General features: G+C 42.7%; 1 protein-coding gene across 4 annotated transcripts in view; it reads right to left on the bottom strand.

The window, feature by feature from the left end:
* dna2 (DNA replication helicase/nuclease 2) overlaps positions 1 to 13,735 on the bottom strand; it is a 137,118-nt gene that overhangs the window by 14,306 nt on the left and 109,077 nt on the right. For 3 of the 4 annotated variants that reach the window (XR_014620191.1, XM_084323615.1, XM_084323616.1), the window contains exons 15-21: positions 13,250 to 13,359; positions 12,824 to 12,933; positions 10,792 to 10,920; positions 8,996 to 9,088; positions 8,324 to 8,517; positions 740 to 829; positions 260 to 473 (exon numbers count right to left, since the gene is read on the bottom strand). Coding sequence is in view for 3 of the 4 variants with exons in the window: in XM_084323615.1 (XP_084179741.1) it covers positions 260 to 473; positions 740 to 829; positions 8,324 to 8,517; positions 8,996 to 9,088; positions 10,792 to 10,920; positions 12,824 to 12,933; positions 13,250 to 13,359 (940 nt within the window). In the remaining variant the exon portion in view is untranslated. The remainder of the gene's footprint in view (positions 1 to 259; positions 474 to 739; positions 830 to 8,323; positions 8,518 to 8,995; positions 9,089 to 10,791; positions 10,921 to 12,823; positions 12,934 to 13,249; positions 13,360 to 13,735) is intronic. The other variant, XM_084323617.1, reaches the window with a different exon arrangement.

Below are 13,735 nucleotides of genomic sequence, written 5' to 3'. Positions count from 1 at the left end.
CACCGACGGCGGAGGCAACCATGCAAGGTGCCAACCTGCTCATCGGGAGCAATTAGGGGTTAAGTGTCTTGCTCAAGGACACATTGACACGCTGCCCGGGAATCGAACCGGGAACCTCCGGATTGCCAGACGACTGCTCTACCCCCTGAGCCACTGTCGCCCCCCATATACCAGCTGTGATCTAGACTGTTAACATATTTAATACCAGCTGTGATCTAGAGTCTGTTAACATCATTAATACCAGCTGAAGTATACCTACCAAAGAGGTATCCAGGAAGCAGACAGGGTTGCTAGGCAACATAGCCGCCTGTACCCAGGCCAGGTCCTGCTGGGGGCGGTTCTTGGCGAGAAAGCTGAGCTCTGATTGGACAGAGGACAGGGAGGGAAGGGAGAGCAGAGCGCTGGCCGTCCTCTCAGAGCCACACTCCAACCGACCGTCGTACATCAGACAGTTACTGAGGGACATGATCTGACTGAACACACAGGGATATGAGATGTATTTTTGCGGTGTTGGAGAACGTTTTGGCAACTGATACAGGGCTGTCAGAACTCATTTCAATATTTGAATTTCATTAGATTGAGAAAATATATAAATTTGACGACCAAATTGCCAGTAAATAAACAAATACAATAAATAAAAATATATATTGATATGAGGTGAATTGAAAACACATCACTGGTAAATGAGTAAATAGCATACGTTTGAATCCTAAGCATTTGTGATCTGCGGTGCATGTACCTGTTCATCCTGTATTGGACGGTGAGTTGGACCACTGCTTCAGAGTGATGCTCTAGTCTCTTAAACAGACTCTCATCCATTCCCATTGACCTGCAGTACACAAACACACACCCCTACAATAAGGACCATGTACAGAACCTGGGGTGACATATTCGGTATTAGGGATGGGTCATAAAAACAGAATAATCGTTTGTCGGGATCAAAGTTTACTTTTGTAATGTTGTCCAGATTCAGATTATTTTATTGTCACACCTTTTTTAAATGTACATACAGAGAAACACGAGATGCTTGTTTTTCCCGGCTCCTTAACACTTTGAGCGCCACTCACGGCTAATCTCGGGTTTACGATTGTGACGTTGAAAGCCACGTCACGGCTTTTCTCAGGATTTTATTTTTTTTATTTTATTATTAGCGATCTGAAATCATATTGCATCACGCAAGCCTACCGTTGGAGATCCAGGGGCCGCCGGCGATCAGATGTGAAAAAGCGCCCCCTATCGTCTCCCAGATGGTAAATCACCCTTTTGGAATGGACTCAATGAAAATGGATGGGGAAAAAAAATATTCCAGTCCACATTTTCCAGTCCACTGATGCAGCCGGAGTTACCAGAGTTCATTCTGGAGCCTCTGAGCCGCGGCGAGCATGGGTTATACTGTACACACGTTGGATCAATATACTTCAGGAATTGGAATATACCATTTGGATACCATCTGATGTCAGGTAAGGAATCTATGTTATCAGTGTTAGGATAATCAGGCTCGTTTTCATGGAGATAAGCGTTTCCACTATATGTGATATGGCTGTTTCACTGTAAAAGCCATGAGGAAATAATAGCAGCGATTATCAGCGCACGGCACGAGCGTGCGCACACATATACTATCGACCATCTAGCGTTTATTTGAAAACGATTCATAAATAGACCGACAAATGATAACGTTCTGGAATATTCCAGTAAAAGGCGATTATCAGGGAATGTGTTGTTTTTTCTTCGAAACAGAGTGGTTTTCAAAATGCTATAAAAAGGAAATTAAGCGATAAAAACACAATCTGCTTTGCCAATGTTGACTGGAAAATGATTCTTTGATAAGCGATGGGCAGATTAGACACATAGCATAAATTAAAACATAGATTAGGCAATATTAACGTTACATGGGCCGTGGAATCAACGGGGTAAAAAGGAAAACACGGCCCGGCACTGAAAGTGTTAACGGTAGTATATTTGTAAACATAGTACACAACGTATATTCTATCTATACAAACTATAAGCTATAATTATAAATATAAGTAACTATGGCAGCTGGGTGGCGCAGCGGACATTGCGCTCGTCACCAACGCAAGAGACACCGGGTTCGACTCCGGCTGTCGGCGTTGCCTCCGGCTTGGGCCAGCCGTCATACTAACTCAATTGGCAGAGTTAGAGGGTGGAAGTCGATGGGTGGTAATCTGGACGTTGTGGACAGCAACTCCTACAGGTCGGTTGGGGACGCCTGCACAGCAGAGACAGGAAATGGCGGGGGTAGTGTGAGCCTCCCACACGTTACACCTCGCCAATGAGAGTCCGTGCTGGCAGGTGAAAAGATGCGACAGGCTGCCTCCTCGTGTACCGGAGGGGACACGTGATGCAAGGCTTCTATCCTCCCTACAACCGGCCAGTGGGGGGCATATGCGAGCAACGTTCAAGACAGGGGAGGGAAGAATTGGCACAATGGAATTGGGATGGGAGAAAAATAGAAAAAGTGGATAAAAAAATATATATAAGTAACTATAAACTAAATAGCTATAAATTAACTATAAACTAAAACAATAAACTAAACACAACGTATATTAATAATACATCAAATTTATATAGCACTTTTCCAAATGCTCAAACACACTTTACAAAACAAACAATACAATTTTAGTAGAGAAAGTATTTAAAAAAAGATATATATATATTAGAGGTGGGCATAGATTAATTTTTTTAATCTAGATTAATCTATCTGCAATCCTGGATTTAATCTAGATTAATCTAGATTAAAATGGCTAAAAAAAAATAAAAAAAAAAACCTGCCGAAGGCATTCAAAATATGTGTGTTCTACCCAAATAATGACCAGAAGTAAGTCCTTACTTTTTCTTTCCTCCTTATGTTTCTCAGGCCAGGTGGCCCATTACACCATGAGCCCATCTCCCGTTTCCAAAATGCATTACAGACTGTTTGAAAAAGCTGTTTTGCTATGATAATTGGTAATGAAATATCAAAATAATGTTCAATAAGATGTACTTGTGTTTAATAAGTTGTTTTATTCAAAAGTTAACACAAATAAATAATATTACCAGTACAGTACAGTATCTAGCACACTCTCAGGAGCAAAACAGAAAGAATCATTTCAAACTTGAACTATGTGACATGGCTTGAATCAACTGCTCCAGTGGAGTTGCTCAGTGGCCAATGGTGTCAACTGTGGTTGTACTGGGCAGCTCCCAGGTGTGAATGGAACTGTGTGAATGTGAAGCAGGGCGTTCCTGAAAAAGAGCATCTGTGCTCAGCGAACCTACCCTGGGTAAATAAAGGTAAAAAAAAAAAAAAATGTTAAAAAAAAAAAAAAAAAAAAAATTTAGATTAAGATTAATGCGTTAATTATATTATCGCGCGATACGCCGTTAACGGCCCAGCTCTAATATATATATATATATATATATATATATATATATATATATATATATATATATATATATATATAAAAGGTGAGGAAGGAGTTCATGGGTTGAAAGCAAGGGTAAAAAGGTGGGTTTTGAGGGCTTTTTTAAATGATGTGTCTTAGGGGTGTAACGGTACACAAAAACCACGGTAACCGTTCGGTACGTACCTCGGTTTTGAAGTCAAGGTTCGGTTCGGGTTTTCGGCACAGTGGGGGAAAGTTTGGCTTTCCATGTTCCACTCAGGGGTGATGTAGTGTGCAGTAACTAATTGTACTTGTAGGGCTGTTAATGAATATTCTATATTGAAATTAATAATCAACTTGTAATTTCTTTTTTTAAATAATAATAATTATATTAATTGTGAAAAAAACAGCCCCCGGTGGGCGGTCATTAGTGGTTAACATACTATACATATTCGTTCGGTACGCAGCCGTTCGGTACGGTACGGTACACACTGAAACGGTTCGGTACGGATACGTGTACCTTTACACCCCTAATGTGTCTGCATGATGGATATGGTTGGGAAGGGCGTTCCAGAGGGTGGGGGCAGCTGCAGGGAAGGCCCTGTCGCCCCAGGTCCGGAGCTTAGTTCTGATTGGTTGGAGGAGGTTAGCATCTGCGGATCTGAGGCAGCGGGCGTGTGGTGGAGAAGGAGGTCAGAAAGGTAGGAGGGGGGGGGGGGGGGGGGGCGGCTAAGTGGCGGAGCGGTCAAGGCGCTCGCCACTAACGCAGGAGATGCTGGATTCGAGCCCAGCTCTCTGCGTTGCTTCCGGCTTGGCTGGTCGTTCATACTAATACAATTGGCAGTATTAGGGGGTGGGAAAGCCGGTGGGTGGGGATCGGACGTTGTGGACAGCGACTCCTACAGGTCGGTTGGTGCGCCTGTACAGCAGAATCAGGAAGCAACGGGGGCAGCGTGAGCCTCCCATGCGTTACTCCTCGCCACTGAGAGATTGCGCTGTACAGGTGAAAAGATGCGACAGCTGCCTCCTCGTGTACCGGAGGGGACACGTGATGCAAGGCTTGGTCCACATTGCAGCCGACCAGTGGGAGGCATGGTCTAACAACGTTCGAGACAGGGGAGGGTAGAATTGGACAATACGAAATTGGGATGGGAGAAAAATAGAAAAATGGGGAGAAAAAGTAAATTAAAAAAAAAACATTTGCAAAAAATTCTAAAAAACCTTTTTCACTTAGTCATTATTGGGTATTGTGTGTAGAATTTTGAAAAATATTTAATCCATTTTGGAATAAGGCTGTAACATAACAAAATGTGGAAAAAGTGAAGGGGTATGAATTAGGGATGTCCCGATCGCATTTCTTTGCTCCCGATCCGATCCCGATCATGTGATTTTGAGTATCTGCTGATACCGATCTTTCCCGATCCGATCTTTCACCTTAGTAACCAATTTGAAGAATTTTTTTCAGAAACTGGCAATAGCCCCTCGAGCGCGGTGGCTCACATTACATTCACCCTGAGCCCCTGAGAATGTGCTTCATACGAGAAATATTCAAGGTTTCAATCTGTTTGCACATTAGTATACATTCACATTACGTTCGACTTATGTAATGATTTGCTCCATTTTGGTCTGAAACGCTGACAATAATCCTCACAAAGCAAATGTTGACGTTATCCAGGCGAACGTTAACTTCATTCAAGCGAGGCATTGCAATCAATACAGCTGTTTGGCAAAGCACCAGCCGCCTCCCCCATTCCTTTGCTCGCTCTAGTCACATAACGTGACATATTAGATTGGTCGTGTTGAACGCAGCTCTGTTCTTTCCTCCACGTGGAACGTCCACCTTGCAAACATTGCAACTGGCTATTGGACTGGCTTCGGTACATTTTTTTAAATGCTTCCAAACTTCTGACATTTTGTCTAGCTGCTCCGAGTCATCAGGTGGACATAACCTGCCGGTGTTGCGGGAGCGACGCGTTGTGAGCTTGTAGGTCTGCTATTTTCGGCATACGTCACTGTCGTGTAAATCAAAGGAAATGCGTTTGTTTTGGCAAATTCTTCTGCTCTGTGCAACAATAAATAAATTAATGACGATATGTAATTTAAAACCAAAACTAAGGCCTCAGTATGAGTTTAAGACGTGAACATGGTCATGTTTGTTGAATACATTATTATTATTATTTTTTTTAATAAAATAAAATTTCTCCCGATTTTTTCCCCCCGATCCCGATCTTCTGAAAATCATGTGATTGGCAGTTTGTGGTTTGGATGGCTGGGGTCTTTCAGGATCCTGTGTGCCTTACTGATGCACCGTTCAGTGAATATGTTGTAAAAAGAAATTTGTATGCAGGTTATTGAGAATGTCATTGGCGGAACCGCATTGACTGTTGTGTCATTTAACAACACCTGGGCCCTGTTCCCCATACGTTAGCCGGATAATCTTCAGGATAACTTGACATAAGTCAAGCTTTTCGGTTCCACGAAGCAGGTTTGTCTAAATCACTATGGCAACGGATCGAAAAATTTGAACCTGCTCCAGCGCAGGTTTAGTTCAGTTAGCTGGATAAACTGGCCACGCCCTCACAAAAAAATGCCAGCTCCCTTCCTCACAGATCCCATTATACTATTCTGAATTATGTTTTTGTGCTTCGTTTTTCTAGAGGGGGCTTTTGAAATGTAAAATAGACCTAAAATGCTGATAATAAATCATATTCAGCCTATGGATTTACTTTGTAAATAATTATTTAGTTCCTAAATAATGCACGTCATAGCTATACGGCGCTCGTGAGTCGCGACACACATTATGTGGTTATTTTAATAACGGAGCATTGCAAATGTGAATCCCGCAGGGATATTTTTAATGAATGAAACCTATCAGGCGTTTGGCTCTGATTCGTTTCATATTCTCCGCTGTGGATGTATTTATTTAACCGGAGCACCCGGAGTTTTTTTCATTCAAGCATAAATTTAAGCGTCTTCACGTGTGGATTGTGGATGTGAATTACGAGGAATCTGAATCTGTGGATTGTTGAATTGTATCACTGTCACTCACACGTTATTGTGATATTGTAACTGGGATTAAAATGTCTGAGGAGAGGCGCTGTTTGACAGACTTGATGACGTGGATGTGACTCGAGTGAAAGAAAAAGTGAACGAGCCCGACGTTTTGATGAATGAATTTGAGAAAATGCATTTCTGTTCAATCACTGTTATCTGATGATGAACAAGAGGGTGATGAACATGACTGGTATAAACCAAAGGTTAATCAATTCAATGCATGTATGGATGATAGTGAAACTGTTAATAGCCTCCAAGCCTCTCTGACACCGTTATTTCGGGGTTCGCGCCTTGAATTTATATTTATCGTATCAATTAGATACGCTTTGGGCTTGTTTTTATCTACTTATTCTGAAAGAGTTGAACTAATTATTTTCGCTAGCAAGATCTCATTCGATTATTCATTCCATTAAGCCTACTGCCAGCAGGCACATTTAAAGAAATATAATCTGATTGATTGGGGTAATGAGGGACTTAAAATTTGCCTATAGATATGCATTTAACTTATCGGCGAGGCTATTGAGCCGTACTGTATTGTACCCATTCTGCAATCTGTTAATAAAGTTTTCAATCAATCAATCAATGCCGTTAGAAAATCAGGATTGACGATTTCGGTGGTGTAACATCCCTATGGCGGTGTAACATCGTTAACACATTGAGGACCACGGTTTGCAGTGTAATATGGTTGTAGAGGACCAGGGTTTGTCAACAAACCGATGTACTTTCTAAGAGCTATATATATCATTTATAGTATTGCCATCTGTCCATTCTCATTGTCACTTGAGTGCATAAACCGTGCCTTCATAATGGCTTAAAGAAAATAAAAATCCATCGGTTGGTTGTCATTTTATAGCGCTGTGAATATAAGGTTTATCGCACTTTTCGTCTCGTCTTTTTTCCCGGGAGCTAGATAATAGGCTAAACGTTGGCGCCGTTATATCAAACGCCATTTCTGCTGTATATATACGAATGAAATAAAACAAACTGCGTAGCATCCGGACTATTACAGAGCATCTATGGATGAAATGGGGGCGGCGGGGAACGCCGATTAGTATTATTGATTAGCAATACAGTGTGCGTTCAGGTAGCCAATGTCAGTGATCGATCACGTTAGGTTTTAAAACAATGTCCAATCCAGCTGTAATTTGGGGGAATAGTATCCTACCGTCAGGCCATGTGATCCCCGGCAGCATTTCGTCATTAGTCATCGGAATCTGGTAGATCGATATGTCCATTGGCTAATCATAAATCCCATTATTCCAGGCTGAAATATGCGTTCGGTAACGGGATCAAAGATGGAGGGTCTTCGTTTGGAACCGAGGCTCATATGAAATGCCCACAGACTAAAAGATTTTTTTTTTTACAATCGCCCTCAATGATACTGCAGTGGAGCGATGGCGCCCCTAAGCGGATCTGGCCGGTATTGCATGTTTCGAAAATCAAATATGTGGGTAGGTCCTGCATGTCGATCGTGGACGTTAATGCCGTTATAAATATGGAATAAAACAATAACAACTCGCCACGAGTTAACTCGTGGCTCTGGTCCTCAACGGGTGGAATCGAATCACGAGTTAACTCTTGGACGATCCTTAAAGTGTTAAGGTGGTGTAATGTCGTTAATGACGGCAAAGGTCCCACTGTTTGCCACAGACGTACCCTTGCCATTGGTAAGTTAATTTGATCCATTGTATTATCTATCTACACTACTTTGCTCATCTGCCATGTGGTTAGGTTTGTATGTTTGAGTTGAGAAATACACATTTCAAAACTACCAGTAGTCTCTGCATTTTCACTCAAGTAGACTCCATTTATTTATTATATCACAATCGCAATATTGTCCACAATAATCACTCACACACTCACACACACACACAGCATATACGTACCGAGCCTGCTGGTTCTGTACGATGGGGGGCAGCTGTTGGTGGTCTCCCACCAGGACGAACCTCTCAGCGGAGAACAGCGGCCCCAGACACACTGGCTGGCTGATCTGAGACGCCTCGTCCACGATGCAGAAATCAAACCTCCGATGGGAAAACAGAGCATGTTTTATACCCATACAGGTAGTAGCTACCACCAACTAGAGAGAGATGGGGGGCAAAGACAGAGAGAGACACACAGATAGATGGGGAGCAAAGTGAGAGAGACAGAGAAAGAAAGAGATGGGTGGCAAAGAGAGAGAAAGAGAGACATGGGGGCAAGGAGAGAGAGACACAGAGAGAGAGAGGAGAGAGAGAGAGAGAGAGAGAGAGAGAGAGAAAGAGATAGGAGAGAGAGATGCACTCTGGTTATTTTGATGCCAATTTCATTTTGTTGTACTTGTGCAATGACAATAAATGTATTCTAATACACTCGAATCAAATGGTTTTAAAGCAGGGTTAACTGGTTCTAATGGTTTTAAAGCAGGGTTAACTAGTTCTAGTGGTTTTAAAGTAGGGTTAACTGGTTCTAAAGCAGGGTTAACTGGTTCTAATGGTTTTAAAGCAGGGTTAACTGGTTCTAATGGTTTTAAAACAGGGTTAACTAGTTCTAAAGGAGGAGCTGTAACTGGTTCTCACCTCTTTGTTATAAAGCTGCTCTAGATCACTCAAGGTGCCTCCTCCTCTACTCCTCAAACTGTCCTCTGTAAACGGATAAATGTCTGGGTGGACCTAGAGAGAGAGAGAGACAGACGTAGAGAGAGAGGAACATAGGTATAAATAAAGATGGGCTATAAGAAAAATGGTCTCACATCTCAGAATGTGTCTTTGCATGGTTTGCCATCAGCCTCTAACCACTGTCTGACTATGTTTGTGTGTGTGTTTTGGAGTAACAAACTTACGAGACAGTGGACGCTAAGTTAGCAGCTGCTACTCATAAGGATAACATCTCTGCATCACATCCATTATTATTCCAACCATTCATAAATCCTTCTGGTATTTTGTATTCTGTTCCAGGCGATCCCTCCTAAAAGCTCTTGTGTACTCATGTTATCATTGCTAACATTACAAGAAAAAGTAGTTTCCCTGTTAGCTTAGTTTAGCCAGTTAGCTTGTTGGAATAGCTCCATGACCACAATGCGCTCTCTGAGCCACAGAAACAAAGCCATTGCCGTCAGCCAGGTGGACTACTAGGTCTAGCACTTGGTTAAAACCACATAACATGCGCCCAGAAAAGTGGCAATTTAATCTTTTTACTTGAACTCGAGGACTGCATACTTTTTTTGCAAAGCTTATCTTTATACTTATAGCACATGCATAACCATGATCTCTTTTGAAAGATAACATTCTGAAGTTTCTTACACAATAAAGAAAAATCACTTTTAGTGCTAATGAAATAGAGTAACATAGGGCTGAACTTGAGTTGTACTTGTACACTCACGTTTTTCTGTAGTAGTTGCAATATCCAAACAAATATAATATGGTATAAGCTGGAAAACACTGCAGGTCCATAGCCTGAAGTCTTATGTAGTACAGGTCCAAATTTCATAAGAGTCCGTTCAGAAATAGGTGATTAAGAGCGATTTTGGTGTACAAAAGGAAAAGTTATCCAGTATTCTGTTTCCTCATTGATATTGCATTCTGTGTGTTTTTCACTTTTCAATTCCATATATTATGTTTTAAAAAAAAAATTATGTTTTTTGTAGATTTGTATTAGTTTGTACTACCGGGCACTGGCAGTCCGGTAGAGAGAGAGGGAGAGGAGGAAATGGGAGACAGAGCAGGGGAAGACATTCGGCAAAGGACGCCGGGTCGGCCGTTTGGCGACGCAGCGCGTTACATGGTGTGCTACTAGAGCCGTGGTCGGCTGTGTCGTTACATGGTGTGCTACTAGAGCCGTGGTCGGCTGTGTCGTTACATGGTGTGCTACTAGAGCCGTGGTCGGCTGTGTCGTTACATGGTGTGCTACTAGAGCCGTGGTCGGCTGTGTCGTTACATGGTGTGCTACTAGAGCCGTGGTCGGCTGTGTCGTTACATGGTGTGCTACTAGAGCCGTGGTCGGCTGTGTCGTTACATGGTGTGCTACTAGAGCCGTGGTCGGCTGTGTCGTTACATGGTGTGCTACTAGAGCCGTGGTCGGCTGTGTCGTTACATGGTGTGCTACTAGAGCCGTGGTCGGCTGTGTCGTTACATGGTGTGCTACTAGAGCCGTGGTCGGCTGTGTGGCGCCGGTGGGCACATCATCCTAAAGAGGGCCCGAATACGGGCCGTTGCATGTTAACTGGTTATTGTTAATGCTACCCCCACTAGCTGGCTTGTTGTCAGGCAAGGAGTGATACTGAATTGTGCAAAGGAATTAAGACACCATAGCTGTGGATGACTGATTGGTTGATAGATTGACTGATTGGTGGATTGAGCTGTCAGTCAGCAGATACCTTCTGGACCCGCCCAAGACGCAGGAAACCGATCCGGAAACGTTTGAGCTTCAACAAGATGTTGTCAACAGCTGAGTGGGTATAACTGGTCAACAACACGCTGAAACCACACGCATGGAGGATACGCACCTAGGAGAGAGAGACAGAGAGAGAGAAAGAGGGAGACAAAGAGAGAAAGAGGGAGACAAAGAGAGATGGGGAGACGGAGAGAGAAAGATATGGGGTGACAGAGCAAGGGAGACAAACTGATTTTCATTATTTATTTCACAGTAGGGCTGGGCGATATAACGATAATTATCGCGATATATTTTAATAATCGATATCGAAAAAAGAAAATATCGATATTGTAACCTGCAACAGGGCAGTTTTAAAACCAGAGACAGTGGACAGACTTGTCTTTCTTGCCTGCAACTTAAAGTAATGGCTTTGCTTGTCCAAATGACAATACTGACCAAATTCAGATTTATTTTTCTCTTTTATTTTGTTTGCTTTCTAATTTAAAATACATTTTGAAACCGTCTGTACACAGTAGGCTATGTGTGCTAGCAGAACTAGACTCCAGTCACGAGTCACAGTGCACATGTGCGGTGGTTTGTCCACCAAAAAAGCGCCAAAAGATAGAAAATAAACTAGCAGAGCCAGAACTGTTCAACTCTCCTGGAGCCACAGCCAGCAGAGAAGCCGGTTTACTTTAGCTTTTAAACCAGCTGCAGCCTGAGAACTGGAGTGTGAGGGGATGTAACACTAAAGATGGCGGCAATGACAAAGAATTGCTGCAAAATAAACATACATCTGTTGTTTAAAAAATAATAATAATAATGTATATTCAATATTTTTTTTTATCGATTTTTTTTGTTTGTTATCGATATTGTTATCGCAATATCATTTTTGGCCATATCGCCCAGCCCTATTTCACAGCACCTTTTTCTTCTCTTGTATTGAACACAGCAGCTTTCCTGGCTCCAAAAAGCACAGCTAATTCATAAATTAAAGCTAATGTACTGCTTGTGTTGCCCTTGTGACATCACAGAGGAGAAGCAATTCTGCACAGCTTGTTCAGGCTTGTTAATCGGAATAACATTTCAAATCCAACCTGGTCAGGGGTTTAAGGTCAGGTTTACAGATAGTGGTAGTTTAGGGGTCTTACCAGGGTACAGATGGCGGTAGTTTAGGGGTCTTACCAGGGTACAGATGGTGGTAGTTTAGGAGTCTTACCAGGGTACAGATGGTGGTAGTTTAGGAGTCTTACCAGGGTACAGATGGTGGTAGTTTAGGGGTCTTACCAGGGTACAGATGGTGGTAGTTTAGGGGTCTTACCAGGGTACAGATGGTGGTTTAGGGGTCTTACCAGGGTACAGATGGTAGTTTAGGAGTCTTACCAGGGTACAGATGGTAGTTTAGGGGTCTTACCAGGGTACAGATGGTAGTTTAGGGGTCTTACCAGGGTACAGATGGTAGTTTAGGGGTCTTACCAGGGTACAGATGGTGGTTTAGGGGTCTTACCAGGGTACAGATGGTGGTTTAGGAGTCTTACCAGGGTACAGATGGTGGTAGTTTAGGAGTCTTACCAGGGTACAGATGGTGGTAGTTTAGGGGTCTTACCAGGGTACAGATGGTAGTAGTTTAGGAGTCTTACCAGGGTACAGATGGTAGTTTAGGGGTCTTACCAGGGTACAGATGGTGGTAGTTTAGGGGTCTTACCAGGGTACAAATGGTGGTAGTTTAGGGGTCTTACCAGGGTACAGATGGTGGTAGTTTAGGGGTCTTACCAGGGTACAAATGGTGGTAGTTTAGGGGTCTTACCAGGGTACAGATGGTGGTAGTTTAGGGGTCTTACCAGGGTACAGATGGTGGTAGTTTAGGAGTCTTACCAGGGTACAGATGGTAGTTTAGGAGTCTTACCAGGGTACAGATGGTGGTAGTTTAGGAGTCTTACCAGGGTACAGATGGTAGTTTAGGGGTCTTACCAGGGTACAGATGGTGTTAGTTTAGGGGTCTTACCAGGATATAGATGGTAGTTTAGGGGTCTTACCAGGGTACAGATGGTAGTAGTCTTGCCCGTGCCAGGCATGCCAACGATCAGAGTATAGTCTTTAGACAACAACACTTTCTTCATAGCCTGCTTCTGGGGCTTGTTCAGGCCTTCAGAGAGAGAGAGAGAGAGAGAGAGAGAGAGAGAGAGAGAGAGAGAACAGCCCACATTAGAACAGAGTAAAGTAGTATAGAGTAGAGTTGAGTAGATTAGAAGAGTAGAGCAGAACAGAGCAAAGTAGAACAGAGTAGTCCAGTAGAACAACAGAGTAGACGAGAGAAAAGTTAAAGAGAAAAGTAGAACAGAGTAGAGTAGAACAGAGTCGAGTAGAACAAAGTAGAGTCAAACAGAGTAGAGTGTAGAGTTGAACAGAGTAAACCCGAACAGAATAGAGTAGAACAGAATAGAGTAGAACAGAACTCTAACCTTTCAGTATGTTGGCTACCGTCTCTTTAGCTTCTCTGGGCAAAACAGAACTCAGACTGGAGATGAACTGAGGAAGACGGAAGTCCACAACTAGCTCCCTGAGACGGCCACTGGACAGATAAACAGACGGAGAGACAGATAGATAGAGAGACAGAGTCCCATTTGTCTGAAACTAGGAGTCCTTTAATTCCCTCCATAATGACATCACACGTCAAGTTGGAAGCAGATGTTAGCCTGTGTTAGCAATGCTAGTGGGAGACAAGGGGTTATGAATATGAAGTTCGTCTCTGGGAAATGACTTGTTTCATGCTCCCACTGACTACCATTAACATTGCTAACACATGCTAACATTTTACTCAGTTAAGCTCAGATTCCAGTTTGCCAGACAGTTTAGCTGGATGATAATGATAAATTTTTCTCATCATTATGGCTTCAATCCCTAATTTGAACTCACAATATATAATTTTGGGGAGAGACTTCAATTAT

Source organism: Notolepis coatsorum (assembly GCF_963971535.1).
Source record: "Notolepis coatsorum genome assembly, chromosome: 1".
In the NCBI taxonomy this organism is placed as follows: Eukaryota; Metazoa; Chordata; class Actinopteri; order Aulopiformes; family Paralepididae; genus Notolepis; species Notolepis coatsorum.
This window is presented reverse-complemented; position numbering and strand designations above follow the sequence as displayed.